General features: G+C 52.2%; 1 protein-coding gene across 1 annotated transcript in view; it reads right to left on the bottom strand.

Annotated features, from left to right (window-relative positions):
• The window catches only part of LOC139753116 (uncharacterized), a 63,845-nt gene extending 61,675 nt beyond the window's left edge, over window positions 1-2,170 (bottom strand). Inside the window, exons 1-2 of the mRNA XM_071669204.1 lie at window positions 2,103-2,170; window positions 360-490 (exon numbers count right to left, since the gene is read on the bottom strand). Coding sequence (XP_071525305.1) covers window positions 360-490; window positions 2,103-2,170 — 199 coding nt within the window. The remainder of the gene's footprint in view (window positions 1-359; window positions 491-2,102) is intronic.
• Window positions 2,171-14,757: the final 12,587 nt, after the last annotated feature.

Raw genomic sequence — 14,757 nt, 5'->3', positions numbered from 1 at the left:
AGGCTTACCAGGGGGAGGAGACTTATCAGGGGGAGGAGGCTTACCAGGGGGAGGAGACTTACCAGGGGGAGGAGACTTACCAGGGGAGGAGGCTATCAGGGGGAGGAGGCTTACCAGGGGGAGGAGACTTATCAGGGGGAGGAGGCTTACCAGGGGAGGAGGCTTATCAGGGGGAGGAGGCTTACCAGGGGAGGAGGCTTATCAGGGGGAGGGGACTTCTCGGGGGGTGGTGACCTGGTGCTTATCTGGGGGAACACAGAAGCACCCGTTGAAGACATTAGGACATACATATGGCACTTACGTTAGGAACGTAAAGATGCGTTCGTTGAAAAGGAGGAGGGGAGGAATAGGTCACTTACCGGGAGACACCGGGGACTTGTCGGAGGCGTGGTCGTCGGAGCTGTCCCTGGCGGCGCTGCCAGCACCCACGGAGTCCTGGGAATCGAAGCGGAAGGGCGAGGGCGAGACGCTGCGAGACCTCGGGTTGGGGCTGTATGGGCGAGACCGAGCATAGGGTTAGTGACGGAGGGAGACGTCCGGGGCAACACAAGGAGGCTCTTATATAAGATCTGTAAAGTTATTTTCATGAAGATTTTCACTATATAAAAATTAGCTGCAGGGAGCAATTTACAGGTGTAAATTAAATCTAAGGTCTGTATGATCTGGGAAGGTCGGACTGGAGGCGGGGTTGGGTAAGGAAGAGAGGGGGAAGGGGTTGTATCTGTTAGTGGGGGGTGAGGGAGAGAAGGGGTTCGTATCTGGCATCGGGGGGGTTGGGAAAAGGGAAGGGGTCGTATCTGACGGTGGGGGAGGGAGAAGGAAGGGGGTCGTACCTGGCGGCGACGGAGGTGGGAAAGGAAGAGGTCGTGTCATACTTGGAGGCAGGGGTAGGAAAGTGAAGGCAGGAGGAGGAGGAGGAGGAGGAGGAGGAGGAGGAGGAGGAGGAGGAGGAGGAGGAAGGTAAGTTGTAACTGGGGCCATTTCAACGGCCATGGTTGCCTGGGCGCCATTCAGTCATTTAACGGGGTCAAGGGCAAAACACTGACCACTCTCCAACAATTTAACCGGTGACCTCTAATGACCTCTTGGTGTTCCGCGCTCCTCTTAATTAAAAACCAGGGGGGGCCTGGGGGCCCCTTTACCTTGACCTACAATACGGGGGGGGAAATGGTTAAAAGTCAAGCGTCGGTCCCCGAGGTGGGGGGGTCAGAATTTATTTCCCTGTCCGCAGCCTTTTGGGGAAAGTACGGTGCCACACGGGGTGCGGCGGTGCCATCCATAGACGACGTACCGTCAGGGGTGAGGTGCCACACGGGGTGCGGACGGTGCCATCCATAGGGTGAGTACCACACGGGGGTGAGGGTCCCATAAGGGGAGAAAGCAAGTCCTGGTTAACCCCACGTCTCAGGAGGCTATTCCCCCAAGCAGAGCTGGATGGGTGATGAGCCCCACGTCCAATTCTATGAATAAGTCATGTTCGGGACCCACCCCTGGGCAGCCGGCTCCGCCAACCCAACTGTTATCAGGCCTTTACGGTGAGTTAAAAATAGGTTTTTCCCATGAAAATATTATATATTTTAATATATATATATTTTATATATATATATATAATATAATAGATAGATAGATAGATAGATAGATAGAAATAGATAGATGATAGAAAATAAAGACTGATAGCAGATATAGGGTTTTACGGACTCCGCGGTGTGTGGTTACCCCGCGAGGAAAATTCCCCTTAGTCGGGGCCCGACAAAAGGGGAAAAACAGTTCGTCGAAAAATTCTCACTTAAAAGGGGTCCATCATTTCCCTGCAAGGGAAGCAGCGCACCCTTGGGGCGATACGCAGCTCAGGGGAAAAGAGGTCTTGGGGGGGCAATTATAAATTAATATAATATATATATTATATTTTTTATATATATATATTTTATATATAATATATAAATCCTTTTAATCACCACCCCCCCTCGCTCACGAAGTTATTGGACGTGGTGTAAAAATGGATCCGTCCGGAAGAAAAAGGAAACCCGGGCCAAATTCCAAATTTGGGTGTGAAAGGTTCACAAGAGGGCGACCCCCAAGAGGAGAATGTTCGAACCCCTCACTGGAAAGTTGGTTGAACCGTGTGACCCAGGCAACGAACGGCGCAGGGAATGTCTCGTCGGGACGTCATGATTCACTTTTGGGGGGGTACGGGACGAGAGAGGTGATGCCCCTGTCAACCATCACACGCAATCCCGGTGGGGGATAGCCCCCCTTCCAAAAAAAAAAAACTTTGTTTATGTCCTTGTTTCCTGGAAGTCTCGGGGTTCGTAAGCGTGGGTGTTTTGTTGATTCGGCTTGACTCCCGATTCAAGTTCCGGTTCGGCGGAAGATCCATCTTGGCAAAAATTTCGCCGGAAAACAGACCCAAATTTTCGGGGAATTGGGGGACGTAACTAACTTTTGGAAAGGGTGGGGGAGGGGGCCCCGGGGGATTCGTCTGCCGCCCGCCAGTCCCTTTTGGGAAACCTTCGCTGTGGCACTGGAGATCAAACGACACCGAGTTGATCGAAAACAACACCGACACAGGCCCTCAACACCACCATCCAAACCAAACCATAACGTCACCAGTAGTGTAGCAAGCCGGCTGGGGTCTACCCCCACAACACCCAGGCCAAAAACCCCCCCTCCAAAACCAAAAACCCTAACGTCACAGTACGTGGCAATGCTGGCATGGGAGTCTAAAAAACACACACCACCCCTCTGGCCAAAATTGGATGGTGATAGGGAGCAGCTTGACGTGAACCCCGGGTTTCTTAAAATTAGCTAAAAACCGAAGGGAGCCAAGGAAAAAGACAGTGGGGGGGGAAACAGATGGACTGCGTCTGAGAGAAGGGCATGGAATTGTGAGGGCAAAAAGGTTTATGGGAGGTGTTGCGTTCAATAAAGGGCCTATTTTTGGGGATGGGGGAGGAGGAGGGGGAAAAGTTGAAAAGGTGAAAATTGGAGCCTGTCGAATGGTCGTGACCGGGGGTTTAAAGGGGTCCCTCAAAGACTAGTCGGAGGTCCTCGCCCAAGGAACACCCTCGGGGTCCTGAGCAGGTGAGGGGGAAGGTCTTCATCGATCGTTGGGGGACCATATGAACAAAGTCAGGAGCGGTGCTCTGTGTGGGGGACGCCCGAGACTCAAGGGAAACACCAGATTTAGTAGAGGGAAAGGGGGGCTTCCGGGGGGGGGGCTTACCCGGGGGGGGGGGACTTCTAAAGGGGGGGGAGGCTTATCAGGGGGGAGACTTACCAGGGGAGGAGGCTTACAGGGGAGGAGCTTACAGGGGAGGAGGTTTTACCAGGGGGAGGAGGTTCCCAAGGGGGGGGAGGGGACTTACCGGGGAGGGGGCTACAGGGGGGGGAGTTAGGGGGGAGGGCGACTTACCAGGGGGGAGGGGGATTAACCGGGAAGGGAGAGGAGGCATACCAGGGGGAGGAGGCTTACCAGGGGGGAGGAGACTTACCAGGGGGGAGGAGGCTTACCAGGGGGAGGAGACTTACCAGGGGGAGGAGGCTTACAGGGGGAGGAGGACTTACCAGGGAGAGGCTTACCAGGAGGCTTACCAGGGGGAGGAGGCTTACCAGGGGGAGGAGGCTTACCAGGGGGAGGAGACTTACCAGGGGGGAGGAGACTTACCAGGGGGAGGAGACTTACCAGGGGGAGGAGACTTACCAGGGGGAGGAGGCTTACCAGGGGAGGGAGACTTATCAGGGGGAGGAGACTTACCAGGGGGAGGAGGACTTACAGGGGAGGAGGCTTACCAGGGGGAGGAGACTTACCAGGGGAGGAGACTTATCCAGGGGGAGGAGACTTACCAGGGGGAGGAGACTTACCAGGGGGAGGAGACTTACCAGGGGGAGGAGACTTACCAGGGGAGGAGGCTTACAGGGGGAGGAGACTTACCAGGGGGAGGAGACTTACCAGGGGGGAGGAGACTTACCAGGGGGAGGAGGCTTACCAGGGGGAGGGAGACTTACCAGGGGAGGAGGCTTACCAGGGTGGAGGAGACATACCAGGGGAGGGAGGCTTACCCAGGGGTGAGGAGACTTATCAGGGGGGAGGGAGACCTTACCAGGGGAGGAGACATACCAGGGGGAGGAGGCTTACCAGGGGGAGGGAGACTTACCAGGGGGAGGAGACATACCAGGGGAGGAGGTTACCAAGGGGGAGGAGGACTTATCAGGGGGAGGAAGGGCATACAGGGGAGGCTGGCTTATCAGGGGGAGGAGGCTTACCAGGGGGAGGAGACTTATCAGGGGGAGGGGACTTCTAAGGGGGCGGTGACCTGGTGCTTATCTGGGGGAACACAGAAGCACCCGTTGAAGACATTAGGACATACATATAGCACTTACGTTAGGAACGTAAAGATGCGTTCGTTGAAAAGGGGGAGGGGAGGAATAAGGCACTTACCGGGAGACACCGGGGACTTGTCGGAGGCGTGGTCGTCGGAGCTGTCCCTGGCGGCGCTGCCAGCACCCACGGAGTCCTGGGAATCGAAGCGGAAGGGCGAGGGCGAGACGCTGCGAGACCTCGGGTTGGGGCTGTATGGGCGAGACCGAGCATAGGGTTAGTGACGGAGGGAGACGTCCGGGGCAACACAAGGAGGCTCCATTCCCCCGTCTCTTATATAAGATCTGTAAAGTTATTTTCATGAAGATTTTCACTATATAAAAATTAGCTGCAGGGAGCAATTTACAGGTGTAAATTAAATCTAAGGTCTGTATGATCTGGGAAGGTCGGACTGGAGGCGGGGTTGGGTAAGGAAGAGAGGGGGAAGGGGTTGTATCTGTTAGTGGGGGAGTGAGGGAGAGAAGGGGTTCGTATCTGGCATCGGGGGGGTTGGGAAAAGGGAAGGGGATCGTATCTGACGGTGGGGGAGGGAGAAGGAAGGGGGTCGTACCTGGCGGCGACGGAGGTGGGAAAGGAAGAGGTCGTGTCATACTTGGAGGCAGGGGTAGGAAAGTGAAGGCAGGAGGAGGAGGAGGAGGAGGAGGAAGAGGAGGAGGAGGAGGAGGAGGAGGAGGAGGAAGAAGAGGAGGAGGAGGAGGAGGAAGAGGAGGAGGAAGAGGAGGAAGGAAGGGTTGTGCGGGGGGGGAGGGGGGTGTCGTCGTCGTACCTGGCGGGAGGCAAGACGTCGGAGTCGTGGGGCACACACTCGCTGGCCGTCTTCCTCAACCTCCGTTGCGTCTCGTCCTCGGAGCTGGTGTCCGTCTCGACCTCGTTGCTGCTCCCACCTGGCGGAAACGACAGTGTCACGACACACTAGACTGACGCAGACCAGGACGATAACCTAAACCACCCACTCCAGGCTGGGTCCTAACCACTCACGAGATGCGTGACATACCTGACGACGTAGCCCGGGGGATAATTAGGTATTCAGGGGCTTAAGTGATTAGCTATTTCAAAGGCTTTAAGTAATTAGCTGTTCCCTGGATTAGGCAAAGACTCGGAGGAGGATTACACCCGCTCAGGGGGGAAAACGATGGCGAGGGACACTCATGAAAGACTAGGGCCACGCAAGCATCAGTTCCCTCCTACACACACACACACACACACAGAAACACACACACACACACACCCACATCCACACACACACACAGAGTCTAGTGACTTGATGACACAACACTAGCAACTGGTGTGTGGGTACATCACAACACGATCCTACTGAATGGCATCGAATGTCCACAAAAAAAAAAAAGCTATTCGACACAGAAAACGTAAACTATAATGGTAACAAATCTGCAGGCGTCTAAAACGCTTGTAGATGACGTAGATGCTCACAGATGGTGTAGATGGCTCAAACAGCAGAGGGTAGTAGATGAGAGTACTGATGACTTTCTGCCGGAAAGATAACAGGTGATACGGTGTGAACTCTTCCTCACCAATTACTTACTGTTATCTGTTGTTGATGATGTGACGGACGGAGGTAAGACTCAAAACAGCGTGCGGGAACACAACCTAACCTCAACACAGCGCCCTCCGTTGCTCCTGCTGTGTCCTCAAGCCCACACCACGAGATGGAGTGCTAACAACAAACGCCCACCTTCATCCTCACCTCCTTTTCGGAGTGACGGCATCAGCTGTTCAACGCCGGCAATTGTGTACAATATACGCTTAAGCGTTCTTCACTGCCAAATAAACAGGAGAGATTCAAGGCCGGGTGCGTGTCGTGTCGCCTGACGCAAGCGAACACCGCCAGCCAGCGTGGGCAAGAGTAAAGGGGGACTTGTTATTATTATAGGCATTGCAACGCCCAAGCCGACCCTCCCATCCCCCCAAGCTGTCGTGTTGAGTGGGTCTCATCGACCGTGGCAAATGAGGTCGTCTATACCCCCCTGGTGAACCAGCTGGGATGTTTGTCCCCCACGCATGAGGTGGACCAGCTGTGACAAATGTTTTTTTCTACCTTTGGTGTGTCACCTATATGATAAGAGTGCCTTAAACAACTACACACACACACACACACACACACACACACATATATATATATATATATATATATATATATATATATATATATATATATATATATATATATATATATATATATATGGTGGCAATACAAAAAAAAAGAGAAAAAATTCTTTGCAAGTCACAGGTGTGTGTGTGTGTGTGTGTGTGTGTGTGTGTGTGTATGTGTGTGTGTGTGTGTGTGTGTGTGTGTATGTGTGTGTGTGTGTGTGTGGTGTGTGTGTGTGTGTGTGTGTGTGTGTGTGTGTGTTGCAAGCTCTCAGACGTGTTACCCAAACGAGCAACAGCTTGTGATCACCCAGAGGACTCGTGTACGTGGGATGTTCCCTTCTAACTGCTAGATGATGTCTTCTTCGGAGTGATGGCCTGACCTCTGACTTGACTCCTTCAAACGAACCTCAGCTCGAAACCTTTCCGGGTGACCTCAGCCGGGATCGACCCTGGTTCGTTTCGAATATAACGTGGTATTATTCACTCGGGTGTTCCACACCGGGGAATGAAGCTTCAATGCGTCTTGAATGACCCTCATGTAGAAGGCCATGGGTGATATTCTGAACCAGCTTTTACTACAGAAACAGTCTTCGATCTCCACAGATCAGGAAATGAGACTAACATTATTTTCTTCCAGCAGATAACCTCGCCGTAAACTATTAGGTCTTCTGTTCTCTGTCTCTCCCACGTATTAATATTGTCCTCCAGCAGATAACCTCATCATAGACCATCAGGTCTTCTGTTGTCTGTCTTTCCCACGTATTATGACTGTCCTCCAGTAGATAACCTCATCATAGACCATCAGGTCTTCTGTTCTCTGTCTCTCCCATGTATTATGACTGTCCTCCAGTAGATAACCTCATCATAGACCATCAGGTCTTCAGTTCTCTGTCTTTCTCTCGTAATATTACTGTCCTTTAGCCGTACCATCTGGTCTTCTGTTCTCTGTCTCTCCCATGTATTATGACTGTCCTCCAGCAGATACCTTCATCATAGACCATCTGGTCTTCTGTTCTCTGTCTTTCTCTCGCCTTATTACTGTCCTCTACCAGAGAGCCTCGTCACAGACCATCAAGTCTTCTGCTGTCTGTCTTTCCCATGTATTCTTATTGTCCTCCAGCATGTAAACTCATCACAGACCACCAGGTCTTCATTCTTCTGTCTCTCCCACGTAGCCCCATGTACCATACACCTACGTGATAAACCATGGAGGGCCTCTCATACAAAGTAACCCAACACCAACCCTACCTGAGGGAATCAAATCAATATCTAATATAGACTTATCCGTGGATGATCACGACTCCGTGCCACCAGGCGATGCCACGATAATATACCGAGGCGTCCAAGGTAGGGCGGCTTCGAGACCCCTTCCCCATGCACGTGGGCAGGAGTGGGGCGTTCCGGGGGCAAACACGGTGGGCGACGGTCGTCAATACAGGACCCACCCACCCAACCACCCTGACACGTCCTCGGGGAACGACTCCTACTGTGTATGTATTGCCACGATCAGCCACGGGGGTGTGGGGCGTGGGATGAGGTGAGGCTTGAGACAAGGGGTGTGTGGGCGTGGGATGAGGTGAGGCTTGAGACAAGGGGTGTGTGGGCGTGGTGTTGATGCCTAAGGGGCGTCTGGTGCAGAGTGTGGGCTTAAAAGACGATGCAGGAGCTGTGCTGGGGGGCACGTGTGTGTGTGTGTGTGTGTGTGTGTGTGTGTGTGTGTGTGTGTGTGTGTGTGTGTGTGTGTGTGTGTGTGCTTGCAGTCCACACATCGTAGGAGTAGCGGTGAGTGTGGGTTGTTCTGAGAGTGGAGGTAGAGTGGGGGTAGTGTGAGTGGACGATATAACCCACACAGATGATGAGTGTGGGTGAACGCCGAGGCCACAGACGTGGGCGTCGCTTAGTTTCGTGTTGTGTGTTCTCCCTCCTCCCTCTCTCTCTCTAGTCATCATAACATCCTGGGACTCTCACACCTCATGAATAAGACGTTACGTGATCGAGACGACATGCGGCCTGTTCTGCTCTGGCTGGGTCTGGACACATCAATAACACAGGGAATTAGACGGTAACTTATGAGCTCCGTTTACCGCAGGCTGCTGTGGTGGTGGTGGTGGTGGTATGTTTCTGTCTTCTTATCTGTCAATATCCCTCATGGTCTTCCACTATGCCTGTCTTCATTTTCATTACTCTTCTCATTTCTGTACATGCCTTTTCTAGTATCTCCTTTGGGGAAAAGCAGGGACAGTGTGAATCTATCTAGTGATACGTCTGACATCAGACAAAGTATTGATAGGTTAATACTCGTCATTACAATAGAAATAAGACAGCCCAACAAAAGACATTACTGTAACATCACGAGAAAAAAAAAAAAGCACCTGGGCCTCGTGTCACACACACGACCTTCAACCATGAACCCATCCAGCTAACAGGATAATCGAACGGTGTCACCAAATTCAAGCAGAACGCTGATGTCGCCCGCTGAATACGGAAAAAAAAGAGAGGTTGTAAGTGACAGTTGGGAAGTCAATTCATAAACCTCTACCGGTGTCAGATATCCACGTAAGTGACTAAAAGGTGACACGATAAAACTCCTTGAAGCCTGTCGCACAGGGGCTTATTGTGGACGGTAACAGGAGCGTTAACACTCGGGGTGAGGGAAAGCTCTCTCTCCTGATGGGTGACTTCGAGCGAGAGCTGCCGTGTTCCTCTCACACACGAAAGGTTTCTTCGTACAGCACCTGTCGGCTCATCATGGGCGTCCTTCTCCAATTCGCCTGACGGTATCCTCAAACATACACACACGAACTCTGAAAAACAATTACCGTCGTCGTGTGCACGCCCGAGGTGTTGCTGCCTCTCAAAGAAAGAGTAGGAAAGGCCAACTCCCGAAGACGCTACCGCGACCTGAGGCACAGAGGACACACCTCTCCCGCTCCAACCCCCTCACCTCCCGGCCATGACCTTGGGGATACAGAGGGGCCACTGGGTATATACACAGAGAGCCCCAGGGGTCATCCGTTCCAACACCTGCCGTCCTGGGGTTTTACCCCCATATCGAACGCGCAGACATGTGTCTTGGGTAAAAGACTGACATAGAGAAGCGCAAGCAGACACCACCTGACTCCCACGGAATGCAAGAATCATGGAAAATATATCCCTCTGAGTCTTCCATTCATGAACTTCGACTTTAACAAGAAGAATAAAGGGGAAATATAGGGATGAAAAGGGGACGCGCGGCTTTCAGACCAACAGAACTAACGTAAAAAGAAAAAAGAGACTTTTCAAACCAGAAACTGTATTGATTCTGGCGCGGCTATTCTTGGTGTGGACCATCCCAGCAGCATCCTGGGACACGTGTCTGGCTGCTGCTCGGGTCCCGCCCGGCCGCTCTTTTACACCAGACGCACCTCTCCTCATTCACAATGACGCACCTCCCTCACCTTGAAAACTCCTCAGCACACCTCTTCAATCTCCTGACCCCCTTCACTGACGCCCTTCCTTCCTTCCTTCCTTCCTTCCTCACCTCGACGACAGACCCTCCACGAACTTCCTCGTTCACCTGTCCCCTTTCACAGACGCCTTCCCTCACCTCGACAACATCTCCACACGACTCTCTCTCCCTCACTGTTACCTCTGACACACACCCTCCCTCACCTCGACGACAACTCCTCCACACACCTCCTCATCCAGCCAGTCTCCTCCTCCTCCACCTAACATCCTAGGCTGAGCGGTACACAAACGCACGTAACCGTACGTACAACTGTGGACTGGACTTTAAGGCTGCCGAACCTACGCAACTAGGATGGCGTAAAGAGATCATTAGCTGCGTCCGTCCCCTAGAGTGAACTGAGCTACGATCTAATTCAACTGTGTTTCCGATCCAAAACACGACGATAAGCAGGAGGTATTCTGGCTTACGAATGACTGGGTTACGCCAGGAACAAAAATTCACCAGTGGGCGGAGGCACAGAGTCGTGCCTGTAGGAGGAGGGGTATACAACTACTCCAGGAGTGGACGAAGGCACTCATGCCTGGCGGAGGTCTAATCAACTCTGGAGGAACGGAGAGGCTGGGGTCATCCCCCGGAGGCAAGTACTCGGGCATAAAGCACCGTTCACTCACCATGCTGGGTACGTATACGTCACGCTGGCCGTCAACCTTCACTATATAAACTACACCAGTGTTCGTGAAGATCTGACACACTCGATCCTTTCGCTCTACAGGTGCAACACCTGACGGCCATTGCCATGGTATGGGATCAAGACCTATAAAAAGTGATCGAATGAGTTCTACAGTGGTGCCCATCCGACTCTCTCTCTCTCTCTCTCTCTCTCCCTTCCATCTCAGCTGAGGACCCACAAGACCTATTCATCCCTCACCTCAGCCAGCTGTGGGACTTCCCCGTGTCATTACACCTGATGAGACCAGCTGGTCATCAGAAAATCAGAAAACCCCCACCGGAAAACTGGGAGAGACTCCTCTAAATAAAAGGCAAGAGAGCAACAGGTCACCATGCTCTCTCTCTCTCTCTCTCTCTCTCTCTCTCTCTCTCTCTCTCTCTCTCTCTGTATATAAACGCGCAGTGCTCCCGCCTCCTAAGCAGGGGACCGAGGTTCGATCCTGGCTGTTGGAGGTTAGAAGAGCGAGGGTACAGTCTCGTTCCAAGGGCGTACATCATTTCCCTGCTTCTGATTGGAGCGCACCCTCAGGAGCTACAGAGGACCTCATACATGGGGGTTCTGGGGTTGTCCATCTATCTAATCCATATACAAACACATACTGGCACACGAGCAGGTCAGCAAACCACAGTGGATCGCCACGATTGAACTCGCACAACACCTCCTCCCCACCAAACACGACCCTCAAGTGTGGATGAATAAACACGACCTCCACCTGACGATGAAGTTGCGCCTGCTGACGAAGGTTCACAATGACATTATGGAGATGTCCTCCTCCGGCGCGCTGGGCTGCTGAAGAATGAGGACCGAGGAAATCCGGAGGTTGTAACGAAAGGCGTGAGTCATGTGGTGTGGTGAGAGGCGGGCAAGGCAAGGCAAGGCAAGGCAAGGCAAGCAAGATAAAAAAAAAACAGACGCACACGAGGAGAGAGAGAGAGAGAGAGAGAGAGAGAGAGAGAGAGAGAGAGAGAGAGAGAGAGAGAGAGCCTCTTTCTGTACGAAAGTAATTCCAGGTCTGTGAATGAGAAGTATTCCAAATGAGCGTTTTCTAACAATGACCAAACGTCTATAGAATGGAATCCTATTACTATCTTCAGTTTCCCATACTGCATCACAATACAGAAGACTGTTCAGGAGGAGGAGGTGGAGGAGGAGGAGGAGGAGGTGGTAGAGGTGTGGCGCGGGCCGGCGGGGAGGGAAAAGGAAGGAAGCATAACACGAAAGAACTGTGATTTACTTCGACGATTAAAATTGATGTTTTTCTCCGTTGATTCGTGCCGCTGTCAAGGCATTCGCCATCTGGACGGAGAGAGAGGGAGGGAAAGAACAAGCAGAGCTGGCGTGCCCCGCGTGTTCACACCACACGGTTAGGTACACCACACTTCTATAAATCTCTCTCTCTCTCTCTCTCTCTCTCTCTCTCTCTCTCTCTCTCTCTCTCTCTCTCTCTCTCTCAGAGCGGAGAGAGGCGATCTGAATTCTAAGTCCGCCACACGAAACGTTCATTCACAAAACAACACAACAGATAGTCTGAATATATAACGTTTTGTCTTATATATATATATATATATATATATATATATATATATATATATATATATATATATATATATATATATAAAAGGGCATAACGTATTTCGCACCCTCGTTGCTGTGCCTCCCAGCAGTGTATGGGAGACATGGGGTCTCTCTCTCTCTCTCTCTCTCTCTCTCTCTCTCTCTCTCTCTCTCTCTCTCTCTAGTAATCTCTATCTCAGGGCTTCGAGAGATGATACCTCCTCAATCTCTCAGGGCTTCGAGAGATGATACCTCCTCAATCTCTCAGGGCTTCGAGAGATGATACCTCCTCAATCTCTCAGGGCTTCGAGAGATGATATCTCCTCAATCTCTCAGGGCCTCGAGAGATGATACCTCCTCAGTCTCTCAGGGCCTCGAGAGATGACACCGTCTCAATCTCTCAGGGCCTCGAGAGATGACACCATCTCAATCTCTCAGGGCCTCGAGAGATGACACCTCCTCAATCCCTCAGGGCTTCGAGAGATGACACCACCTCAATCTCTCAGGGCCTCGAGAGATGACACCTCCTCAATCTCTCAGGGCCTCGAGAGATGACACCTCCTCAATCTCTCAGGGCCTCGAGAGATGACACCTCCTTAGTCTCTCAGGGCCTCGAGAGATGATACCTCCTCAATCTCTCAAGGCTTCGAGAGATGATACCTCCTCAATCTCTCAGGGCCTCGAGAGATGATACCTCCTCAATCTCTCAGGGCTTCGAGAGATGATACCGTCCACCTCACAACCCTCTACCTCCCACATCCTCTTATTCGCCGATGTCACACAGCAACAACGACCTCGACTCGTGGCGTTCCCCCCTTTTTAAGGCAGACGTGTTCCTATCACCAACACCCCCATCACTCACTCCCCTCCCTACATCGCGTTAGTGACCCATCACCAACACACTGACTATTCCCCTCCCATCCCCGTCTGTAGTCCTCCTGGTGCTTCACCAACCCACCACCTCACGAACTCCTCCAGCCTCCTGGTGACACCTTATCGGTCCTTAACAGCAGGGCGCCACCTTCTCTACGTGTCCTCACTCATTCCTGCATCCTTCGCCTCGTAGTCTAACACACACACACACACACACACACACACACGCAACGGATGTAACGATTCCATTGACAGTTTAGGGCTGGCGCATTCATCGCTGCTGACCTCCACCACACCACCACCAGCAGCAGCAGGACACGTTGACCAGCAGCAGGAGGAGGAGGAGGAGGAGGGATTAAAGCTGACGGGATGAACATTTCCCTCTGGTCACAGACCCATTCACCCTCTCAGTCTCCTCCCTCCACACCCGCCCGACACCTTCCTATTTAGCCAGACTTCCTCCACGGCTCAGAGCATGACCGGGTCACTTACCTACCCCCACAACGACGACCCCCTTCACCATCATTCCCCCTTGCTTTAAGAGACTCCTGCACACCTGTGTTGTCGTCCCCATCCCTCCTGGACATCCAAACCAACCCCCCCACTTCCCCTCACACCCTTACCTGCCCTGCTCTGAGGTCCTCCTCAAGCCAACCCAAGCCAATAACCAGAGTCCCTGACGCCCCCGTCTTCTCCTTCCCACCGGTAAGGTAGCTCTCTGTCCACTGTAGTGGTATAACACCTTATTAACCCTGCCTGAAGGTCCTGCTTCTTGTGTGTGTGTGTGTGTGTGTGTGTGTGTGTGTGTGTGTGTGTGTGAGTTAGAAATAGAGTCATTACTGTCCCTGGACTAGCTAAATGATAGATCTGAACTAGCCAACTACTAGCTTTAAGTGCTGGCCCTGGACTAGCTAACTACTAGCCCTCGTCTATTTAACTACTATCCCTGGACTAGTAGCCCTAGTGGACTAGTTAACTACTAACCATGGCTAGCTAACTACTAGCCCTACACTATCCAACCACTAGCCCTGGACTAGCTAACTACTACCCCTAGACCATCTATTTGCCAACCACTAACTCTGGACTAGCTACCGACTACCCCTAGACTATTTAACTACCAACCTCTAACCCTGGGCTGGCTAGCTATCCACACACACACACACACACACACACACACACACACGCATACACACACACACACCCTTCCCCACCTTTTCCTCACCTCCAACCCTCTCCCTCTCCCTCACACATACATACCCTCCTCCTCCTCCTCCAACGCCCGCCACACCTGACCCTTCACAGGCTCGGCCAGGGAGAGGTCGAGGATTACGTGAGCTTCTCACCGCCGCCACCAGGTGGCAGGCAGGTCGAGGGAGGCACGTCTTAAGACTCCCGTGTCAACAATTTCTGTGTTGAATAACCTTTACGACAATAATTTCTCTCAATACTAACTTGTGGGAGAGAGAATTCCTGCCAATGTCTGAGTTATATCAAGTATGTCCCATAATTCATCTTTCTTGGTTCGATAATTCGTCACATGACAATACTTTCCCACAAGTTGTTGACAGCATATCGAAGTTACTAACACAGACCCCGAGTGTACTGACGACGTAACAATTTAACGTACACCCGACTCTGCCGCTACGGGTGGGAGTTTCATCG

Source organism: Panulirus ornatus, chromosome 14 (genome assembly GCF_036320965.1).
Source record: "Panulirus ornatus isolate Po-2019 chromosome 14, ASM3632096v1, whole genome shotgun sequence".
NCBI classification, from domain to species: Eukaryota; Metazoa; Arthropoda; class Malacostraca; order Decapoda; family Palinuridae; genus Panulirus; species Panulirus ornatus.
The sequence above is the reverse complement of the archived record's forward strand: the minus strand, read 5'-3'. Positions and strand labels throughout refer to the sequence as shown.